Source organism: Larimichthys crocea, chromosome XI (assembly GCF_000972845.2).
Source record: "Larimichthys crocea isolate SSNF chromosome XI, L_crocea_2.0, whole genome shotgun sequence".
NCBI classification, from domain to species: Eukaryota; Metazoa; Chordata; class Actinopteri; family Sciaenidae; genus Larimichthys; species Larimichthys crocea.
Window position 1 is genome coordinate 16,839,705 of NC_040021.1, and position 24,670 is coordinate 16,864,374.

The 24,670-nt window shown below is 40.0% G+C and overlaps 1 protein-coding gene across 2 annotated transcripts; it reads left to right on the forward strand.

The window, feature by feature from the left end:
- Positions 1–171: 171 nt before the first annotated feature.
- tshr (thyroid stimulating hormone receptor) lies at positions 172–20,686 on the forward strand. Of its 2 annotated transcripts, XM_010756941.3 has the most exons (10): positions 172–861; positions 7,557–7,628; positions 8,700–8,774; positions 11,622–11,696; positions 12,292–12,366; positions 13,156–13,233; positions 13,834–13,902; positions 15,451–15,528; positions 17,866–18,054; positions 18,525–20,686. In XM_010756941.3, the coding sequence occupies exons 1-10, from the start codon at positions 692–694 to the stop codon at positions 19,978–19,980; spliced, it is 2,337 nt and encodes a 778-aa protein (XP_010755243.3). In that variant the 5' UTR covers positions 172–691; the 3' UTR covers positions 19,981–20,686. The 2 variants fall into 2 exon arrangements, with proteins under 2 accessions (XP_010755243.3, XP_027140154.1); XM_027284353.1 differs by lacking the exons at positions 172–861; positions 7,557–7,628; positions 8,700–8,774 and adding an exon at positions 11,236–11,303.
- The last annotated feature ends 3,984 nt before the right edge of the window (positions 20,687–24,670 follow it).

Consider the following 24,670-nt stretch of genomic DNA (forward strand, 5'->3'; position numbering starts at 1 on the left):
AGCAGCGTGGGAATGTGTTATTTATAAACTACATTGTCCAAAGGTATGCGTTACCGCCAGTCCTGCCGCTCTTCAGTTAGAAAAGACGATAAAAGAAAGGCTATTGTTTATCGCACAAGACAATGTTAATAAGAAAAGGAAAGAAAAAATAGAAAATAGGATTAGAATAATAGACTCATAAAAACACAAATGTTTCTGTAAATGCTATATATTTGATATACAAAATGACTATAGACCAAAAAACTCAGTAACATATGTGGTATAAAATAGTTTAGAGTTTACCTATTTAGTGCACAGAACAGAAGTGACACAGTTCAAGTACGAAAAAAAGAAAAGAAAAAGAAACTTCTCGAGTCTCACACAAGAGTGCCACAAGAGTCCACCCTCCCCTCAAGTTGAAGACCACCTCCGAACCCACCACAGAGCTGCAGCTGTCCGTCCTACAGCATCCCCAGCTTCACAACCTCACAGAAACATCCCGGGCCCCTGAGCAAGAAAACTTGGGCATGACACTTCAGTGTGAGGATTGTAACACCCCAGAAACAGATATCACAGAGCTGACTGCCTAACTTAAACTCAAACACACATTTGTTGTTGTGGACATCAAGAAGACCGTCAGGTGGAGAGACAGAAGTCAGTCTGGGGATTTTTTTTCTTTTATTTATTTTTATTTTTTTACACCGGCTCCAGCATGCAGGTGATAACATGTGCGTTGTTTACGCTCGTCACCCTCCCTATCAGCGCCGTGTCTGAGGCTGACTCCTGCCCTGCTGTCTGCGAGTGCTCTGAGTGGAAGACTCACATAATCTCCTGCTATGACATTGATATTCTCCCCAGGTTTCCAGCAAGCACGGAGAGACTGTAAGTAGGCGTACAAAACGCGTCTGTAAAAGCGATTCTGATGGATCTTTCTTTTTTTTTTCATGCATTTTGAATGTAAAGTGCTCCTAACCCCGAGGAAAAATCATTACAATATCATGAATATTCCTTCATAGTGTTCCCAGAGGGACTTGGAGTCTGTGATGTTAAGTAGTTACTCCATTTTAAGGTATTATTTTCGTCTGTCATAGTAGTCTATTACTAACAAGCTCTGTTCCAGTTGTCAGTGTGACTTGTGCTCTTGATTTGGTGTGAAATGAAGCTAATGTTGAACTCTATTAAAGAAACACTCAACTTAAATAATTGATGATTGGAGAAATATGTTTCCATAACTTAAATGATTTATTAAATTGCCCCATATTTCATTAAAACCTGAACAGATAATCCACCATTATAGCAAAATATAGATGTAACAGAACATGTGAAAAATACAACTTAAATTTCCCAAAAGTAAAGTTGATTTCTTTAGTTTATGGTTGGGCCATGTATGGTTGTGATTTCTGTTATTCCATTCAACTTTTTAATTATAATTACATATTTACATTACAACATCTAATATTAACGCACTACTAATTGCCCCTGTGTCTTGCAATTGTGTGAGGATATATGAAGACAGTGACAGAGGGGAAGAGAGAAAGTAAGAGAAGAAACACAGAACACAGGTCAGTGAATTTTAAAAGGAGGCTGCAGGGTATTTAAACATGCAAGTGTCCGTTACTGCAGACATGCAATGTGGACAAGAGACAGTTTGGAAAATAAAAGTGGATGCTCTTCAGTGCTCCATTAAAATTTCATGCTCACTAGCTTTGCATTTTAGTACATTTTTAGAAAAAAAAACATACCTGCTCAGATTTATTAATTATTAACTACACACACTTTTCAGATGATGGGTTCATCTTATTCTCCAGCTATGAGACTACACACTTTATGTAGTGAAATGGAATCACACAACTCAAACTTCCCTTTCCAAGAACAAACTGTTTTTCCAGTAATAGTAATATAGCAGTATAATAATAATAATAATAAGACCACCTGCAGCTAATGAGTCTTTCGAGTATTGATTTTTTGGTGATTATTTTTTCTAATAATTTCCAGTAGTGCTTAGCCAGAAAAAATGTCAGAAACAATTTCCAAGAGACCATGTTTTCTTCCGACAAACACCCCCAAATGCAAAGATATTCAATATACAGTCACATACAGTATAAAGAGGAGAAAAGCACGTTGTATTCAAGGCTTTAAATCTTCTCTCTCTAGATGATAAGTCCAAGAATAAAAATAAACCTTGTCAGTACCATTAGAGTGAGGCTGTTCTGTTTAGGACTCTGTTAGCAGTGGGAAATGAAACAACAGAAATGTCTTGTATCTTGTTGTTATCTGAGACCCCAAACGGTCTGTCGAGAATCCTCACAGACCACATGATGTAATATGTCAGGGTCAACTCTGAAAAATGTAGCGGGGCTTTTTACACTTCCTAAATTGCTTAAGTAGAGGGTGAAAATTATGCAATAGAGAGCGCCCAGTTTGCCCCGGCCTTGAGTGATGGAAACACATGCCCTTCACAGCGACTCTGTGGCATGTGTGGAAACATAGAAGTGGAAGAGTTAGAAAGGGTATTTCCATTTAAATTAGCATTCTTGACTGATAAATCAGATGTTACTGTTACAGTGTATGAACTGAACTTTTAGTGATGTTACTGTGGAAACTAACAGTTTAGTAAAACATAAAAACAACTACCCTATATGAGTATTTATGTAAGTATTAGAATTTATATATTTATTTTGCAGTTTTGTCAGAGAGGAACAACCCAGTGTATTACAGTGCATAGTGTTGAAAGAGGGCTGAGTGTTCTGGGACATTACTAAGTAATCCACAGTCTCTGCTGACTACAGATGTTATCGTAACAATAAAAAGCAATCTGATACCTTTTACAAAAGAGTCAGATGCACTTTGCAGATGCAATATTTGACATTTCTGGTGAAATGTCTTAAAAATCTTTGGATTGGTCCCCAGAGGATGAACCCTGCCCACTCTGGTGATGGTTCAGACATTTATGTCACCCACACAATTGTATTACCCGTTCATCTAGCGCCATCATCGGGTCAAAATGTAATTAATTTGTCCAATATTTGGTGGATGACCAGATACTAATGACAGTCCCATCAGCCCCAGCTGTACTATTATGTGAGTTAGCAAACTAAGATGGTGTACATGGTAATCATTATACCTGCTAAAAATCAGTGTCAGCATTGTCATCTAGCATGCTGATGCTAGCCTATAGCTCAAAATATCACGTGCAAGTACAGCCTCAAAGGATGGCTGTTGACTTTCAGTCAAAATTCCTCTAAAGCACTAAAGATGTCCGGCTCATTAATAATAATTTCAGCTAAGGAGGAGGTTCTGCGCCTGTTATGATAATCCTCATTCCTTTCTTACAGTTTATTGGAACGTCCCTCCATCCCAAACGCTACCTTGCATCGCCTTCAACAGCACCCATCACATAAAATTATCTCCCGATCACTGCTTCAATTCACACGTCCACATACCAACAATGTCACCTACAATTTCCTCACATTCCTGCCCAGATCCCTCCAGGAGGATAGAGACACATGGAAGCATGCCACCAAGCACCGAATTGTTGATAAAAATATCTGCCAAATAAGCCCAAAATAGACTGTATATTGAGTGGGATGTTCCAGTAGATGAGGCGTGAGGAAATTAGATTTTGTTGACCACAGTGAGGAATGAATGACCCCGCTGCCCTGGTCTGGGCATTGCGGTCCAGTGTTTCAGCCAGGACAAGCTGTCAGCTCATTTGTGCTATTGGTATTTTGTCCTAATTGTTACCTCTGCCAAGAGTTTATGTTTGGACTGTTTTCAAAGATTTCGGAACTATCATTACAGATTTCCATGAATTGGACCGACGAAAAATCTATGAGGTTTTTGAATGGCCAACGCTTTTAGTGGAATTTTAGCCACTTACTAAGATCCTTGTTTTGGCAGTGCCAAAATTGAACTCAAATTTCACATGATGTGAGCTTGAGAAAAAAATCTATATTTGGGGAAATAGTTTCTTTCTGAGTTACATGAGATACCACTTTTTTCTTGTCTGTTCACTTAACAGCAGGTTAGCTTAACATGAAGACTGGAAGCATGGGGACAGAACCAGCACATAACTCCATGTAAAACAACTTATTGTTGTATTTCTACAGCTTAAAAACACAATATTAGTTGTTAATTGGTGAGCTTTAGAGGTGCTGGTAGGCAAAATGTATTATCTTTGGACAGAGCCAGGCTAGTTATCAATCTGCTCATCTACTCAACTAACTTACTCTCTGCCAGAAAGTGAATAAGACCATTTTCCCAAATTATTCTTTTTAAAGGCTTTTTTTTCCAACGTTGGTAAAGATAGAAAGAATAAACTAGAATAAAGAATATGAATATAATAATTTTAAAATTACCCTCTAAGGGACAAAAACTTTCTGCAGTAATGGTGTCATTAACATAAGAGTTTAGTTAAAAAGTATTTTGAGGAAAATGTGTAAAAGTTCGATTCACAAAACAAAATGTGAACACAAAGCAGACGTCTGTGCGTGTTTTTGTGTGCGAGTGTGCATATGTAGATACTTAGTTTGAAATCCTTTGTGTATGTGTGTGTGTGTGTGTGTGCGTACTTGTGGAGGTTACTCCATGTGTCACTGGGAGTCTGAGAGGTGGAAAGGAAAGCACAGACATGCTTAAAAGCCTGCGTAGCGTGACTCCCGGCTGCGTCTGGACGATGCATTCAAATACAATATTTACCTTTTACAGCACATTTCTCAAACACCCAGAGAGTTCCATTTGAGAATAATTAAGAGGAAAAAAAGACTTCAAGGGAAAGGGGAGAAAAACACAGCAGTTCCAGTCTTTCAAAAACCTCAGAAATTTGGGATTGGGGTTTAAACATGTGATAATTCATGATATTCGTTGTCCCTCGACCTCTCATCTAATAAAACTGCACGATGAGTGAAATTCTAATGCTGTTCCCTGAATGGTAACAGATGAGCGCTGGGATTAATCGTAAAATAAGAAGTGGGATGTTGAACATCGTAAGCTGTAGCTGAGATTACTGGAAACACTGACTGTTTCCCAGCTATTAATTTGTACCGATGGATCGTGTAATGGAAATTGTTACTGTTACTTCACATTCTGCAGTAATTACCTCATATATTTATGAGAAAACAAATGTAATGTCTAATAAAACCTAAATAATTAAAGAGAAAATCATAGTGCACCACCACCTGTCCAAATCAAGCACTTCTTCATACACCCATAACACAAGATCAGAACAGTAAAATAGTAATTCTGTAGTGAACATCCAAGCATTCTGACCGAGAAGACATTAAGGGGGACAGTATTTCCACACCATAGTAGTGTATGTGAAAGTGCAGGTTGAAAAGTGCAGGAGAATATGTAACTGACCTTCTCTACCAGTCACCACAGACCATTACACATAAAAATGTGACAGCCATAGCAAACACAGCTATGTTGTCAATCCAAAGCTGACAATATTATAAATGATGTGGCTTCTCCCCACTTCAAACTCAATTCCCAACCTGTTTGTTTTCTCGGGTTTCTATCCAAAATGACAAATTGGTGGAGCACTTTTCTCCTCAAGCCACTGAGATGGGCTCATTGGTCTTCTCTCCACGTTCCTGAGGGAAAATACATGCTGGTTATTTGGGTTTGAGTGTGGCGGCGAAACACCGCGGTTTTGACGGGGGTGTTTGGTGTCAGGGTCTGCTTTTTGTCCCTCTGTTTGTTTGAGTTTGAGTTTGAATCAAAGTGTGTGTAGGTTGCTCCCGTGTCTACTGACTGACTAACCCACCCCCCACGTGAGAGCGTGATTCAGACTCATGGGCCAGATCTCGGTCTCTGAATTAGTCTATTGTTCCCCTGATGAACCAAAGGTGCATGAAGATGGTGGCTTTGGCTGAGTCACTTCTTATACCTGTTTCCAAATGGATACATACACTGTTGCCAGTTGAGACAGGATGCAGTGGAACAAACTGTGAATGTGCATCCTACTGCAGGGTGACTGTGGAATACAACATGACATCAACACATGTGTCTACCATCTTTATCTCTTTCCTCTGTTATTATGTTGTGATTCGCAAATCCACCACAACAAAATCCACAGCAAGACCACAGGAAAAAAAATAACACATTTTCAATCGCGAGGTAGAAGTAAAAGGCTCACAGTGAACTCTGCCTAGAGTTTGATAAGTATCACTTTCATTTCTATAGTATGATGCTACAGCTGGCAGCAAGTTGACTGAATAAGCACAAAGACTAGAAAGAGGGGCAAACAGCTAGCCTGGCTCCAAAAATCCATGCTCACCCTAACCCTGGTAAACAAGTTATGTCCTGTTTGATAAATCCACAAAACCTTTATAAAATGTTTTTTTGCCATTGGACAGAACCAGACTAGCTGATTCCCCCCTTTAGCTTTATGCTAAGCTAAGCTAAGCTAAGCTAACCATCTCCTAGCTATAGCTTCATATTTACCCCAAAGAAATGAGAGTGGAATTGATTCTCTCATCTAACTCTAAGCAAGAAAGAGTTCATTTGTCACAATGTCAAACTATTTCTCTTTTTGAAGAATCTTTTAATCTAATAATTTCTCTTTTCCCTTTTACCCTAGCAAGCTAGCTCTGTTTGACTTATAGATCAGATAATTTTTTTTCTTTCATAAATTAACATTTGATTTTGAAGTGTAACAATAACATTGGGTACTAATTTATCCTGAACAATGTGGAGGTCGTTTCAGTCTGTGTATCGCACACTAAGGTCTTAACCTTAACTTTCTGAAACATTGTCCTAAACAGACCCAGACATTGTTTGATTTGGCTGCCAGCTCAGGTCCAGTCAGATCCAAGTCTTTGTTTTTTCTCATGTTCCCAGAATAGGGGGGTCTGTTTCACCATTTGCTTCAAAGTAACCATTTGCTAAAATTTATCACTGTTGGGTTGTTATCTGCCCTTGCTTTTTTCTCATTTCTTATCTCTACACTGTCTCATTGTCTCTTCTTGTCTAGAATTATTGGACCGTTGTAAAAACAGAAATTCTGTGAAATGAACTTTTTGATAGCAGCAGCACTTTTATTACAAAGACAATCTAGAGCATGTCAACACTGCTGCAATGAATGGCATTATCAGAAAATATTCGGCCTCGTCCATTTAGGAAATTGTTTTACACTTTAGGAAATTTGACTCTATCGCTAAGAGTTAGATGAGAAGATTAATACCACTTACATCTGTATGTGAAATATGAATCTGTGGCCAGCAGACAGTTAGCTTAGCATAAAGACTCAAACAGGAGGAAGAAGTTAGCCTAGCTATGTTCAAAGGTAACATGATCTGCCTTTTACAACGAAAACATATTGAATGTGTTAATTACTGAGGTGCTCTTAGGCAAAAACATTGTTTTGGACAGATTGGTGTTTCCAGTTTTTATGCTAAGCTAAGCTAAATGGCTGCTGGCTCCAGTTGCATTTACCATGCAGATGTTGGAGTCATATCGGTCCTCCCTCAGCAAAAAAAGCAAATAAGAGTTTTTACCAAAATATCTAGCAATTCTCTAAAAAAGAATGTCAAATGTGTTTGTGACAACTAAAATATCTGTCTTTATTTTTTAACCAGATGGCTTTTTGAGACCCGTCTGTCATCCGTGCCAACAGATGCATTTTCCAGCATGGTCAACATCTCAAGGATGTGAGTGATAATTTATTCAGTGGGGTTATTCCATTCAACACTATACTCACAACACTATTTAACTTAACAAACATGAGCCCTTCACATTTGCTGTCATCCACCTGTTGTCTTTCAACTGCTTCGCTCAAAAAATGGAAATCTATCCCAGTTTCAAACGGCCCACCCCTTTCCTTTTTGTCTTCCACCCAAGCAGATGATATGCTCTCTGTTTAGTATCACTGCTGGCTCCTAATCACAGCTGGAAGCGCAAATGCGTTCCTTCGATAGGAATGTTGGTCCTTCGACCGCAGCGGGGCTTGGACATTGCCTAGGTATTCCAGCAGAGCTTTTTGGGCGTGTGGTGATTTTAGACTCCCAAAAGAGGTGAAGTCTCTGTGTAGATGTAAAATATACACTTGAGCCTTGATCCCCTGCCTCTGAGTCTGAATCAATGTCTGCGTCCAAGTCATGCATGAAGGGAGGTGGAGGAGTTTTTCTGCAAGCCTCAAAAGCCACGAGTGCTCACAGCCAGCATTTCTATTGAATCTCTGTTGTCTATCCAGATAAAATGATAGAAAAGCAAAAAATGTTATTCAGATTCTCAAATACAAGCTCTTTTTTTAGTTTGTGGACACAGAGGTGTGTTTTATTAAGTGCCCAGTAATAACTATAAGTAAACAGAATATATGTTATGTGTTTTTTTCTTGTAAGTAAGTCATTTATAAAGGTTGCTCAAGTGCTAAGTTCATGGTTTATTTAAAGAGCATACTTGTTACCAAGTAATAACAAATGGGAGCGGAGTGACTGATGACTGGGTAGTGTATATGTGAGGTGCATACCTGTAAAATTACCCGTGACTTTGGAGGCTTCAGACAAGGTGGGCTGATAAATTCAGGAAAGAGTTGCCAGCTTTAGGATCATTTTTAGAGCCAGCACACTTAAACTCATTTATGAAAACAGGTCTTATATTTCGCTTGCACGCTGACAAAGTGCTCACAAGTTAGATAGATGGTTAAAAAAACAACATTGTTTTGATATTACAAAGGCAGTTCGTACGTTAGATTTGATCTAAGCTCTGTGTATTTCTTGTAGACATATATCAGTGGACGTGACACTGCAGAGACTGGAGAGGCACTCGTTCTACAGCCTGAGGAAAATCACCCACATGTGAGTAACTAAAGGGAAAGGGCACGCTCTTTATTGATCTTTATTGATTAAGCTGTTCCATTGGTCTCTGGAGAGAAAAATGCTTCATTTTGAACCTTGCCAGCAGCAATTGGAAGCAAGGAAGAAACACATTAGAAGCTTATTTCTCTCCTGCGCACTACTTACTGCTCCTCATCAGAGTGGTACAGAGCACTTTTGCCTCACCGACAGTTAAAGAAATTGAAAAAGAATACCCTGTTGTGGGATTACTACATGCAAATTAGATGAAAAACAGCTCAATTTGATGAAATGCCTTATTATCTAGGCCATTATTACCGAGCCTGGTCCAAACAGACAGCCACAATGAGCATGTTAGAGCAGAGAGGCCGAACAACAGCCAGAATTTGGCTTCTCTCCTCGTCTTCTTCATGCTCCAGCTCTTGTTGAAGCGGCTCAGGGGAAAAAGTCTTGCAAGGTGCACTCTATTCTCAATTATGGGATTGAGATTTATGGCTGAGTCTCCGGGTGGACCACACACTTTCCAGCAGAACACCTCCTAGCACTTCATATATTACTGCAAGACTTCCTGCCTATGTGAATGATTTGTTCCAAGTTACAGCATCTTGTAACACAGCAGTTTGTGTACACGCAATTTGTTTCCACTCTTCAATTACTGCATAAAATTTAGCCACGTGTAGCCGTTTGAGACAGTAATTATAATTAACAGCTACAGAAATTAATTTAACATGACTTGATGCATGTGTGCGTATCATTTGACAGTCATTTTTATCTTAATTATCCTTCCTTTTAGCCTACCGAATTCCAGACATCAAAATACAGACAGAAATGATAATTCAGACCATGAGCTGAGGGTTGTATCTGTGTTCTGGTGGTGTATTTTGGATCACTGGGGCCTATTTGCCGCTGATTGGTATGGTGTAGTGCCATTCATCAGATAATGGCATCTCTCTCAGGTTTCCTTCAGGGTCAGACACAAATTAATGCTCTGCTTCCTGTTGGCTGCTTGAGGCCGACAGCAGCTGTGGATCCAGGACTGCAGTCGAAGCTGAGAACTCAGAGGGGGCTTGGTGAACTTCATCATGCCACTATTGAGATAAAACACCAGTTTTAGGAATTCTTGTTTTTTTACTGGGAAGTAACACATTTTTAGATAAATGTAAAGTTTTTTGGAAAATGATAGGGATACAGTACATAGACGCACACTTACGAAAGCTTCTACATTCTTGCTCATTTTAGGGGAAAAATTCTCTGGCACAAATTAAAGTGTGTGTTTTATTTTTACAGTAGCTTAAATAATCGATATTTTTATATTAACTCTGGGTCAAACTAATATGTCCAAATGTGAAGAGCTGCTTGTGGTGATGAATTAATAGCCAACTCTGCACTTCCCCTTGGCTCTTTGGAACTTTACAGCATCTTTAAGATGATTGTTTTGGTTTTATGGCTGGTAACTTCCACAGAAAGCAGCTGTTTTCAGCAAAAAAACTCTAATAAACACGCAATGCGCCACTTGGGGCAGGCAAAACAATAATAATTAGCGACTAGCAGGTGAATGTAGTGAAGCATTTTTCAGTTAAAGAGCTAAATTTCCCTCAGGAGTTAGTGGACAACAAAAACAGAGCTAAAATGAAAGAAAATATTGGACTTCTGTTTGTCTGGTACCCACAAATGCAGCTTTAAAATAATGCTAATGTTACCCAATGTCTGCTGGATGATTAAATACGCAACGAGAACGAGATTTAGAAGATTTTTATAATTTGTTCTGCTGCCACCAAGTGGCCCAAAAAAATAAATAAAATCTTCTTTAACACAACCAAATAGATATTGTCACATGAGAAGAAGAAAAAATGCCAGCTTACAGACAAAAAACCAGAAGATCTTCTCAATATGGAAAAAAGGATATATTTAGTTCATATCTCAACTGCGATAATGTGTAAAAAACATAAAATAAAAGTGAACGTTTTAGTCATAAGTGCATCATGAGCACAATTTAAGGGTCTGTCAGTTTTCTTTCACATTTTTCACAGTTTGTCTCATTTTAAGATTAAGATGGATTCATTTTTGCCTTTGAAGAGTCTCTTCTCCGTGTTTTTTGAGCAGGGCAGCCCATTTTCCTATGTGATGATGGTACTATTTACCTTGGCTACATGAACCTGATTGACTTTTTTAGAAAAGCTGGATACAAGAGTGCGAATCTCTTCAGATTGCTTAGTTAACATGACCAGCCAAAGTTACCACGGCTGAAGAAAAAGAAGAAGACCACCCACAAAAAACGTTATCAAAAGAAGTAAAAGGAAATAAAAGTCCCAGCAGCCCTGAACTGACTGATCCTCCGAAGTTCAAAGAGATGTGACGAAGTTTTGTAGCCTGCTTGACAGACTTTGGAGTGATTATATTCACTGATAAAACTGCCCACTGGTGTTTCAGTGTAATTTTTACCCAGCAGAACTGTGAAGATGAACCTCTCCCACTGAGAGACCTCCATTGACCTGACCACGTCTGTCTGCTGGGCTGACTGTGGTTTGCCAGGTGTGTGAAGAAGGGCCAGCACGAACGTTCCAGAGCACCACATGACCTCAGACAGCAGAGAGAGAGGTGTTTAGTCCAGCCCAGGGCGGACCAGAGTAAACACACTAATGAAACACTAATTGGACTCTACTTCCGGCTGTGGTTGTCTGCACCGGGTTTCCCTTCTCTTGCACAATAACATGCACCTTGTCCTGCTCTGTTGGCAAGTTTTTAGACATGGCCACGACCCATACTTCTGTCTTTTATGTTCTAAATTAGTTAGTTATTATGTAGACGTGCATTTTCAGTCATTTTTTTTTACCTTGTCTGTTCTTTCAGAGAGATACGTAATGCAAAAAGTCTGACCTACATCGACCCAGAAGCCTTTAAAAGTCTCCCAAACCTCAAATACCTGTGAGTATTTTTCATACCCTTTTTGTCATTGAATTCCACATACTGACAACATTATGGTAATCCAAAAAGATGAGGGGTGTGTATTTAAAATGCTTCAATCTGGTAATCATTTAGACATTGTGATCTATTCATAGCAATGTGTGTAACGGTATGGGCAAGACTGAGTCATGCTTTATGTGAGTTTAATGCAGTGGTACAGGTTGACTTAAGAAAAGTGACTGCACACTGAACATTTTAAAAGATATTCAACAGATTTGGCCTGAGAATGAAAGATGTCAAACTTATGGGATTTTTTGACTTATGGCTAGAAAATTATAGGGTGCTGTTTCCCCATCGTAGATCAAAACTGTGTACTAAAATCTAAAAGAATCCCTGGCTTGCAACCAGACAATTTGCCTATTTGCTGTCACAAAGGCATATGCCAGTGAATGTATTTGGCTAGTTATTAAATGAAGTCTTCTACTAAACTCTGATCTTTAGGACATGATATTATCCCACAGAGGATTAACAATAAGGTAACATCTGTACAGGAGCTTGTGTAGTCTCTTTTGTGTCTACTGTATGTCCTGACTGTTTCTATACTCTTGCTCTTCAGGGGAATTTTCAATACTGGCATTACTTTCTTCCCCGACTTGAGCAACATCCGCTCTAATGACATGAACTTCATACTGTAAGTTGCTCTAATTTTACAACGTTTAAACTAGGTACACTAATCAATATTTATGATCGCTAAAACTGTTACTTGTAGCATTTTAATGTCAGCGATTCATTGCCACATTAATTCAGAGCCATTACTCTAACTATCATAAACCAACAGGACTGTCAGTACGATGATAAGCCATCATCAGCTCACACTATATTTTATACCGTTTAAGGAACAGAAAGATGGATGCATTCTTCCAGTGCAAAGAGAGGTTTTAGGGGTTCATAATTTTTGCAGTGTCACAATAAATAAATAAATTAATAAATTGAAAGAGCAATGAAAAAAAAACACTTCTATCATGTTTCTTTTCCTTCTAAGAAAATAGGGCACCGCATTGTCAGGATTATGGGAAATGCGGTTTCAGTTTTAAGAAATGCTACTACTAACAAGGCCACTTTCCTTCATAAATTTGATTGTGTGTTATTTATGTACAACATGTTACATAATCAGAGTGTCTGTCTGTGTGTGTGTGTGTGTGTGTGTGTGTGTGTGTGTGTGTGCGCGTCTTTGTTTTTGAGTCACAAGGCATCTGTCTTTCCATGCATAAACCTCTGCATGAAATTAAATGAACCACATCTGTACACACGTCTCTGTGTCATCACCCTCTCAGCTCTTATCTAATTTAATTTTCCTCCCGAGTCATAACACTGGAGAATACATTTATCAACTACATTCCTCCCGTTGACACTCCTCAGTGAAAGGTATTTATTTACAACACCACTTCATTTCCTCTGTATTCGGCGTCTTCCTTTGCAGGGAAATTGCTGATCATCCGTACATCACTGAGATCCCGAGCAACTCATTCCGTGGCATCACCAGTGATGTGCTGACAGTGTAAGATATCTGCAAGAGCAACCACATGCATGCAGCATTTAGATGCTCACATATACCGTATATAAATGCCCCAAAAAGAAAAAACATACACTTTTTTTTATACAAAATGCAGAAGAAATTTAAGAAACTGTAGCAAATGCACAGTGAGTGCTATAACGCCAGTATTGTCCTTCATCCCTAAATCCATTCCAAACACAAAAATAGCCACTAGAAAGAGTGGATATTGGCCAAAATTAACTCACTTTAAAAGCATGTCCTCATTTTGAACTGACTTGAATTTCAAGCTAGCAAAAACAATTACACAGTCATAGCCTTACACAACGGGCAATCACATGTATGTCATTAGGTTTTGGAGTGAGGAAGCGATTTGAATCCCCAAAACAGGAATTTACAGAAACTGTTGGGCTAAAAAACTCAAAATTGCACAGGCAGATCAAACCTCACCATAGAATGGGAAATAAGTATGTCCTACTTATCTCTGTCACTGCTGCGCAGAAACTGATGAAGCGTCCACATGTGGAAAATATTTTCATTCAGTAAACTAAACCTAAAGAGACAAATGACTATTTTCTTCCATTTTCTAAACCTCTGTCATTCCAGGATGCTGTATGGAAATGGCTTCAGAGAAATCCAACATCATGCCTTCAATGGGACCAAGCTTGATCAAGTGTAGGTATTTTGTTATGTGAACTCCATAAACACCTTGTTTGATTCATTTGACAACTGTTATAAGACTATTCAACACTTTAGGAAATATTCACTTGCTTGCTAAGAACGATACCACTTTAAAGTTTGAATGGTAAATATGAAGCTACAGCCAGCAGCCATTATAGCCTGGCTATTTGCAAAGGTAATAAAATCTTCCTATGAGTACCTCTGAAGATGACCTATTAACCCATCATATCTCATTTAATCCTTTACTTATGAGTTGGATTATTCCAGAGGTTTCTTTGTATTTTCAGACTCTATGCTAACATTATGCTAAGCTAACAGACTGTAGCTTCATATTTATTATACAGATGTGTGTGGTATCAATCTTCTCAGCTATCTCTCGGCAAGAAAGTGAATAAGCATATTCCCAAAACGGTTAAAGTATTCAACAATGCTGTTCAACTGTTTCAGACAAATAATCAATACACTAAATAATCCGACTGAATAATCATTGCAGTGTTTTAGTGTTCTTACTTGTGTAAGATTATTTAATATTTACTTGATAAACATTCTTAAATTCAATTATTATCTTTCATGAGGACACCAAAAGCATTCGATTCAGAGGTCTTACATTTTTCAAAAAATTTAGTTGCTCAATATTTTGCCTGGATTAAATCATTTCTGACATCTGGCATGTGTAGGCTATTTCCTTACCCCAAATTGCACTACACAAACAGCAGGATCACAGTTGTGTCTCTACAGGCCTTCTCATATGTACTCAAAAGGGCCTAAGCCCAGCTCTTGATTAGTAAGCTGGAGTTCTCATGGGAAAAAATGTTTCCAAAAGAGGGAATCAGGAAGTCTGCATTAAGAGTTCCCCTCTCCCATACACTCAGTGACACTGGACCCTAAATCTGTGTCAGACTTCAGAAATCAATTTCACACATGTATATTGAATAGCCTCAGCTGGATAAATCACGACAAAAGGGGTGAGCATTGCTTCCTTTTTCTCGTTTGTCGCAACATGTTTTCTTTCTTCGTGTCACCCCTGGTCTAGAATACTGCATATTCAGGATATGAGGTATTAATGATATTAATTTAAGACCCCTCTCCTATTTTAAAACACCTACACACATCCCAGGTCCTTATAAGAGTGTAATTAAACCATTGGTCGGTGACTAGTGAGTCTTTGCACATGGGTGTTTGTGTTGGCGCCTGATCGGGTCTGAGGGGAGAACTGATCCCAGCACAGCCTGACCAAGACAAACACAACCCTCACAGGTCTATTATCCTCATAAGATTTAAGAGATTCAGGGAAATGTGTAGTGAGGGTGCAGTGTGTTTAAAGAGCATGCCATCACATCTTATACTGTCTAATTTGAATCAACAACATGAGTGAGACCCTTCTCTGTCATGTTTCACCCCTGAAACTAGAGAAAATAAACTGAAATGTGCAGTGACGAGGTTTGGGAAAATATTATGCCATGCCTGGCCTCTGTCAGCCTGATTGAAATGTGAAAGATACCTTTTCTCTTAATAAACTTAAATTTGTGCTTTCCTGTCCAGCGACCTTCACAGGAATAAGTATCTTACCAAGATGGATGAAAGGGCTTTTGCGGGCACCATCAGCGGCCCCATGCTTCTGTAAGTACCTGAAGGGTTGAAAATTTGAGCCACTCTCATAATTACACACTTTTTTTTTTTTTCACATACAGTACACCTTTAAATCTTGAACTTAATCAGCTCCAAGATGAGCCACAGTGCTTTAAACTCAGTTTTGTTATAGTTTTTTGCAGATTTCATTTTTCTATTAATATTACAACATAAAAAACTGACTGTATTTAAGTGAATGAGTAATTTAGACAACTAATCTGTTAAAAATAAATAAATGTAATAATAATTTCAAAAAGTTGATGAAGTGGATCTTAGTAAAATATGGTATTGGTTACAAAATATAATAAACATTTGTTACAGCAAACATAAATACTATGTAACATTTTAAAGAGGAAAAACACATATTTCCATATGAATTAAAATGTTGAACTTAAATCTATAGCTAATGTTGGCAAAATTGTTGTGTGACTTATGGCATCATTTCACTGACAATACCATTCTTCTCTCTGTGTGCTACTGTTAAACTACGTTTTAGTAAGTATAGTAATACCATAACCTTTACACTTTTTGGCTTTGAGATAAATGTAAGATTGATAACTTCATATACATCAGACAGGCAGACATTAATGTTTTATTGATCTTCTCATCTAGCTAAGTTTTACAATTTCATATCGAGAACCATTTTCAAAGCATATACTGCAAATGAATTAATAATAGCCCTAGTTTAGTAATTCACACCATGTCAAGTTAGATTTTATTAATTTCCTCATTCATAATGTCCAGACGAGATGAGACATGTCTGTGAAATGGGATAGCATATCATCAGAGAGCAAAAGTCATTCCTCCACAGCTGTGTCTTTGACCAGGAAATTTGAAACGCATTGTGTGTGAGTGTGTGAGAGAGAAGCTTTCGACGTTTCTTTGATACTGTCAGAATTTTTTGTTGTCGTTCTCAAGGTTTTTAAAGCCAAGTCCTCGTTTTTTAAAGGTGTCTGATGCCAAAGCCATCTACCACGGCTATCTAGTTGCCGTTATGGCTCTCATCTAGCCATTGAGTGTCTGGTTAGGTAAATGGGGTTCGTGTGCAGGTCTTCTTCCTCTGTTCCACTGAGGAACATGTCCTGGGTGAGGTCACCTCAATGAGGTCATGAGCTAAACATCTGGGAATGACAAAATCAGACTGACACTCACAGAGTCTGTGCTGTTTTTTTTTTTTTTTAGAGCCTTACACAATGTGTCCCATGAGAGAAAAAGGGAGCAAAGGACAAAGAAGCGAGGGGAGCAAATGGGACTAAAAAAGAACAATTGACCTCTTAGCAAATATGAAATAGTTTTGCCTGTGTTTCTTTTATTTAATCACATTAACCAGCAGATACAATTACTTAGAGGTTTAATGGGTTAGCAAACTAAAGAAAGCAAAAGAGAATTTGGCCTTTAGTTGGCCTGTGGAAGGGGGCAGTCCAGTACAGCAGAATGTCCTGATAATGGGATCTCACAGGATGTTGGTGAGATTGTCAGTCCCCTGCATGTCTTTGTCCTGAGGAGGTTGAGCTGGTTTTGGCATGATGGTCGAGTGCACGAAATACCACACGTAATTGTTTAAAGATGATGAAAGACTGAGGAGCTCACTCTAGGAAACAGATGGAGGGTGTTGTTTATCATCTATCTATGAGCTATCTGCTCTCATCATGTCTAGCTCCACTGTAGATTTGCTGATAGTACGTTTGTTCCAATGTTGAAAGGTTCTGGGCGGCTCTTTCAGGTTGGCAGATGAAAGAATAGTATTCAGTATTGTTTATTAGCATTCAGTTAGTGTATTCTTATATGTTATCGACTGTATCAGGGATGTAACTTAGCCACGTTTGTGACAAGCAGTCCATACAGCATTCTGTGATTTCGGTCACAAAACGTTCATAAGAAAAGTCTAAACAGATCCCACAGATGTCTTCTCTTTGGTTGGAAAGATAAAATGTTTGCCAGCGGTTAAATTAACATTTAAATCTAGTATTTCCACGGACTAAACGGCAGTGGACTTTAGGTACATTCCAGCAAAGAAGAAGCATAGAGCCACACAATCTGTGGAAATGTTGGATTTGAGCGTTGGTTTTGACCCAGGCACACATTTTATCAGTCTTGGCAGAAATATAAAAATACCTTTGAAATTACAACAGGTAAAAAGATTGCTTAGTGAATACTATGTGACTTGGGTCATAGAATAACATTTGGAGTCCTAAAGTCCCAAAGGCTAGGATCATCCATTCATCATCACTCTACTGTTATTAGAACCAAAAAACAAAATCTTTGATGCATCTAATGTATCTTGTAATGTATCTTGTTAAATTCTTCTATTTCCTTTCTGTCTCCAAGAGACGTGTCCCTAACAGGGATCACCTCCCTCCCGACTACAGGTATGGATTCTCTCCGGGAGCTGAAGGCACGAGATGCCTGGGCCCTCAAGAAACTGCCGCCCATTAAAACATTCAAACACCTCACCATCGCTAACCTCACCTACCCGAGCCACTGCTGCGGCTTCAAAAACCTCAAAAAGAAACGAGGGTGAGCTTTTGTCGATTCTTCATTTTGTATTTGTTGAAGGTCAGAGAAATCAAGCGGAGGCATCGCAAGAAGTGTGTCCATAGTGTAAAAGACAGTATCCAATAGAATGCTCTTGTAGTCTGTGTTTTTGGGGCATTAGGTTGATTTACCACAGTGAGTGGGGCAGCTGCACTTGTATGGTGTGGATTTTGGCTGGGATTGAATCAACTCTCTGGCGTGTTTACCTCTAACTTCCTACAGTGCTTCCATAATTAGTGTCAGTCATTGCTGTTATTGTAGGAAGAAGGTTGAGCCAGTCTAATAATGACTCTCAAAACAGGAATCACTTTTCTTTAACTGGATATATAAATTATTCGATTTGACTTGACACTTAATGCTAGTGTGGCCTGAAGCCAGGTGTGTTTTTTGTATAATTTAGAGCTACGGTATTATTTTATGGACTCAATCTCATGTGTATCTGTGTTTTGCAGCTTTTTGGAGTACATCATCTGTAACCTGACTGCTTTCTACGACCAGCATCACAAGCGCTCTGTGGGGCCCCTCCGCATTCCTTCCCTCCAAGGGGACAGTGTTGTGGAAACAGTCCCAGACCAGGAACCAAACGACGGAGGCCACAGAGAGTCCCAACAAGACTGGAGGAGAGGTGACTTCCATGGCAGCCTCCATTACCACGCCTACTTTGGGGGTCAGCCAGATGAGGATGTGGGTTTTGGAGAGACCCTCAAGAACCCCCAGGAGGATACTAGCCAAGACTTTGACAGTCGTTATGATTATGTGGTGTGTGAGGAAGGGGAGGAGGTGGCGTGTGCACCAGTGCCCGATGAGTTCAATCCTTGTGAGGACATAATGGGTTTTGGCTTCCTGCGAGTGTCGGTGTGGTTTGTGAGTCTGCTGGCTATTCTGGGAAATGTGGTGGTGCTTCTGGTGCTGCTAACCAGCCACTACAAGCTCTCAGTCTCCCGCTTCCTCATGTGTCACCTGGCCTTTGCAGATCTTTGCATGGGGATTTATCTGCTGCTTATCGCCTCTGTAGACCTCCACACACGAGCAGAGTATTTCAACCACGCCATAGACTGGCAGACGGGCCCCGGCTGTGGACTTGCAGGGTTTTTTACGGTCTTCGCGAGTGAGCTGTCTGTTTACACCTTGACAGTGATCACTCTGGAGAGGTGGTACGCCATCACCTTTGCAATGCGGCTGGATCGTAAGCTGCATCTGCACCACGCGGCAGTCGCGATGCTAGGCGGCTGGATCTTCTGCCTCCTTCTGGCTCTGCTCCCACTGGTTGGGGTGAGCAGTTACCAGAAGGTCAGCATCTGTCTCCCAATGGACACCCAATCCAGAGTGGCTCAGGTCTACATCTTGTCAGTTCTGGTCCTCAACATCCTGGCCTTTTTCGTTATCTGTGCTTGCTACTTCAAGATCTACTGCGCAGTGCACAACCCTCACTACCGTTCTGGATCCAAGGACACCAACATCGCCAAGCGCATGGCTGTCCTCATCTTTACTGACTTCTTGTGTATGGCACCCATCTCTTTCTATGCCATGTCAGCCGTGCTGGACCGGCCCCTCATCACTGTCTCCAACTCCAAGATTTTATTGGTGCTATTCTACCCGCTCAATTCCTGTGCCAACCCGTTCCTCTACGCCATCTTCACTAAGGCCTTCAGGGGGGATGTGTTCATCCTTCTCAGTAAGGTGGGCCTTTGTCAGCAACGGGCACAACTATTCAGAGGACAGACGGTCTCATCAAAGGGCAGCAGCGGGACATCTCAGGTCCGCAGAGACAAGGATAAGGTTAGGAAAGGTGGAAGTGGAGGTCAGGAAGAGGTGCCCATCCACCTGAAGAAGTGCTCCGGACATACCTACCAGCAGGCAGTCTGCCAGAAGACAAACCCAGAAGAGAGCCAGAGCCTGAACACGTGAGCAAAACACCAGCCTGCAAGACAGGTTCAGGTGTGAGGAGAGGCCTTGAAGTGTTTGTGGACAGATCTGTTTGGATATTTAACAGAAAGCTCTGTATTCTGTATCTGCTTCACTTTTCAGGCCAAGTTCAGCTGTTTTCGCAATTTGGGCTGTGATGATTTTATGGTTCGAGTTGTTGGAGAATATCAAGTGTCACTGAAATATGAGCCAGACTTCATCTCACTTATAGTCTTTTGTATTTGAAGGGATTGACTAGGATAGAGAAGAGATTATTAAACTCAAACATTCATATATTAACATATTTTTTCCATTATCTTTAATTATATATTGAGTTTAATTAATTATTAATTATCTCTGCACAGTCTGGCGTTGATATACAGTTATATATAACAGATTTTCTTCAAGTACTTCATTTCCCTGTGTTATGTAAACTTTTCTGAGGAGCTCTATTTATACTTGGTTAGCATGGATTCACACAGGATCAGGTGCTACGGGAAAAACTGAGGTCTTTTCATTCATTTCAGTGGGGGTCGTGCATTTCTGCACCAGCAGTCCGCCACGCAGGGGTTACCGCAAAAACCGCACCGCCGTGTGGGAGAGAAGTTGATCCAAATCCAACTTTGGGGAAAACGGAGCTTCACATCAAGCTCTGCAAGCCAATCAGACACTCAGATCAGTCAAACCTCCACAGACAGCCTGAAATGTCTCTAAATCAGAGACTATCCAGGTGGATTCACGGACTAAACTCTGATAATATACCTGTGTGTGTGTGTTCTGACTTCATGTACCAGCTTCTAAATCTAAGTCCGACTCGCAATTTACGCTGCAAAATAATGACACGAGGAAGTTTAATTTGGTTTGAGAGAGAGAGAGAGATAGAGAGTAACGATAACAGAAAGCGATTGCTGGCCTTGATGAAGCTGTTAATCAGAGAAATAAAAAGTTAGACGACCCTGCTTTGAGTTGCCGCAATCCCTGATCCTGTGTGAATCCGTGCTTATTGTGTTCAAGGACAGCCTGCTGGCTCAGTGCCGTTCACAGTGGAAACTTTATCCAGTTTATGAATTTCTAAAAACACTGCATTACTTGTTGCCTTATCAATACCTCTCTATGTAATGTAAATACGCACTAGGTTGTGGTGATTTATGGAAGAAAACTGAACACATTGTCTGCATTTTTTGTCTGTTTACCTGAAACTGAAACGTGTAGTATGTATAGTACTTGACTGTGATGCTGGAAAGGGTGCAAGTGTACTCTGGAATTGTGCTTTTATGTGGCTTATACCTGCACCAAATTGATGTATCACTTTCTTAGATTCATAAAATATTTGTGTACTTTTGTTCTCTATGTTGAGTATTTTTAATGTAACCAAATATTGTTACTTTTCCTTTTTTCATGTCGATCCAGCAAAAATAGTTTGCAGAGGTACGTCCTCATCTCCCGAGAGCATGTGATCCAATTACAAAAGTAAACACGAGACATATTTGAGTATTAGCAATTTTCTACAAATTACAGTCAGGTATGATAATCACAAATATATACTTATGAAGCCTTGTCTCTCCTTTGGAATGCCATGGTTGTTTTTCTAGCACGATCGTGATATTTTTCCATCCTCTTACGGAAACAAGTGACTTATACAATCAGCAGAGATAGCTTTGCCTTTGGAGGGAGAGCTTTAAGCAAATACAGCTGAGACACGTGCGAGCTGCACCGCTCAAACTTGTGCGATATTGAGCCATTATGAGTTAAAGGACACCCTCTGCCAATGGCAGCTTAACATCTGGTTAGCATTTCATCTGCTGGGTGACATTTTTTCAAGGAGCTATACAGATGAACAGGGGGGACTTTCCAGGAAAGGGGGATCATTTCAGACCTTTTTTAATTTTGCTTGCAAAGTCGTCGTGAAGATATTTGACCAGACTGCTGCTGGACAGTTTGTTTCAGTATGAAAAGCATTGCACAACATTCCCAACTTTATATCACACTAATGCAACTCTCAAAGCATCAGCAGCAACAGTGAGTTTGTAATGGCTCAAACCTCAAAACTGGAAGGATTTCTAGTTTTAAAGTTGAAAAAATTAAGAGTGGCATCTGCTCGCTGTGTTCCAGACTTGACTCACGCTGTAAATTCCTAACAGACTAACAGGACATCATTTTCAGCTGAATGTTTTCCACAGCTACATGTCCATCTCTTTCAATCACCCACTAACAACAACCCAGTGTGGACCCTTCAAGAGCTGGAGCATGATGTGCCTGGCTGCACTTGTGAGGGCCCCCTCCCTTCCACTGCCAGTTAATGTTAACTCACAGTTCATAGTTGTTTCACAAGTGTGAGCATGTCAAGGTTGATAAAAATCAAAATCACTGCACATTTGCTTGAGTGACATGTAAATCCCGATGGCCTAAAGCCATCAGGATTATCAGACAAAATATCAGAGATTTGTGGGTTGTGTGCATGTAAGTTCACAACCTAACCGATAGACAGAAAGAGACGGACAAACCGATCGAGACTTCAACTGGATTTATTTTGATATTCTTCATGTAGCCGGTTCTCAGCACTGCCTGATCATTCCTCTCTCGGTATTTCAAATAAACCCATCTCTGAGCTGTTTCTCAAATAAGCAGGGAAGGACCCGACGATGCACCTCTCGCTAACACCAGATTAGGTTGCTGAACTCAGATACAATGGGAAAAGAATCATGAGTAAGACTGAACGGAGAACCTGAGGTTTCTGTCAGGAGATTTAGAGTAGCCTTGGCTGCTCAGAGGAGGTCAAAGTCTTCGAGTATCCATCCAGTTCTTGTTCATGGGAACATCAAATCCCCACATTTATGACGTCATTACGTACGTTATTCCATGGTTTGGTAGGCATGGACAATCCTCTTGAAGAGTCAAGTTCATCTCGCTTACAGAAAACTCTTGAATGATTACTAGACCAAACCACAACATTTAAGTCAGGAAAATGTTTTGTCCATTGTTGTTCTGAAAGTGGTCCTACTGATCTTAGCAGTAAGCAGTAGCAGGAGACAGTTGTACATTTTCTACTCTCACCAAACTTTAAAAAAAAAAATTTTAAGATTATTTTTTTGGCCTTTTATGCCTTTATTGATAGTACAGCTGAAGATAGACAGGACAGAGGGGGCCGAGAGAGGGGGAAGTGACATGCAGTCGTCCGATGCAGGATTCGAACCGGGGCCAGCTGCAGCAAGGTCTATAGCCTCCACAAATGGGGCGGCCACTTAACTCACTACGCTACTGGCCGCCCCCTCACCAAACTTTTTGCTATGACATATCATTGATCCATGAACACTATGCTAGACAATAAGTCAATCTATGCATTTTTCTATTTGTGTGGACCATAACAAAATCATTAGCTTGCCCAGGTGGAGTGGAACCAAAATGGCATGAAACCAAAATAACTAAATCAGAACGCCATATTGTTCATTAAATGCGAACAGGAGGAAAACCTGGCCAAAGGCCTCAACAAATAAAGTATTTCAATTACCAAAGTGTGCCAACTTTGGTGGTTGCAGTTGGTAGATGGGGCTAATTACTTGTGCACTGATGCTCGCAAAGGTCTGTTCTTGTGACAACTTAATTTTTTCAAGGTCTAATACCAAAAGATGCTGGGGCCTGCTTGGGGAGACTGAGGTGCATTAAGAGTGTAGATTTGCATACTGTTCTCTTTTGCTATAGATGATTAGTCACATGCAGCTTTCTACTTCCTAAAGAACCGAATCAGCAGTGGTGTGAACTCAAGTCACAAAGTTTAGACTTGAGTCAGACTGAAGTCTTGAAATAGACGGTAAAAAACGAACTACCTCGTTGACGTGTCATTCGATCATGCGTAAAGGCAAAAGTGTTCTGACCATACTCGAAGGCAGGGCAAGACATGATCATATACAGGGTTAACGGCGCACACTTTCATTGTGTTGCACTCATCTGTGCATACAAAAAGTGATCAGCGTAAATGTGTGAAGAAAGAAAAAAATCAGCTTTACGGGGAAGTTTTAAACACTGACTACCTTCTCACCTCAACACATGCTCGACTGTAAAGGTGTTTGTGGAAGAGGATTCAGGCGCCACACAACAAGCACTTCAGTTGGAGCCTACTGCCACCTCTAGACCTGACGAAAATCAAAGAAGACATGCAGACTAAGAACGCAATTTGCAACACTGAGAGAATCAACTCTTCATTTCCTTGAGCGGACATTTTGACATGTTATAGCAGGAAAAGCACAGGTGTTTCAAATAACATTAACTGCTCTAAGTGCCCTGGTAAACCGTGTGACAGCGAGCCAGCATGCACAATACCAACACCCTGAAACTGAAGCAGCTGTGTCGTATTCAACCTTCATCCATTTTATTATTTACACCAGTTGATTTTCTGCTGTGAAATGCACAAACTAGTATCAAAAGGTGTATTTGGCAGTGTACACCAGAAGGCAGACATAATGACTTGCTTAGGACCAAACACAAAGCCAGGACTCTGTCTTGACTTAAGACTTGAGTTTTAGTTGTGACTTCTAAAACCATTTTCTCCCACCTGTGTCCCACTGGACTCACTCCTTTCATTATGGGACACTGTAAAAGCAATGAGACAATGGAGGAAACCCAGGAAAGGAGGAATCTCCATTAGAAACAGATAGAGGCTCTTTGTCCCAAAGAGCATCACACAGTAAACTCAACA

What these genes read in the sequence shown, in the direction of transcription:
- tshr (XM_010756941.3), top strand. Translation starts at nt 692, where the DNA reads ATGCAGGTGATAACATGTGCGTTGTTTACGCTCGTCACCCTCCCTATC. An exon ending in ACCAGTGATGTGCTGACAGT is followed by an intron (nt 13,234 to 13,833) that starts GTAAGATATCTG and finishes CTGTCATTCCAG; the next exon opens with GATGCTGTATGGAAATGGCT. An exon ending in AACCTCAAAAAGAAACGAGG is followed by an intron (nt 18,055 to 18,524) that starts GTGAGCTTTTGT and finishes TGTGTTTTGCAG; the next exon opens with CTTTTTGGAGTACATCATCT.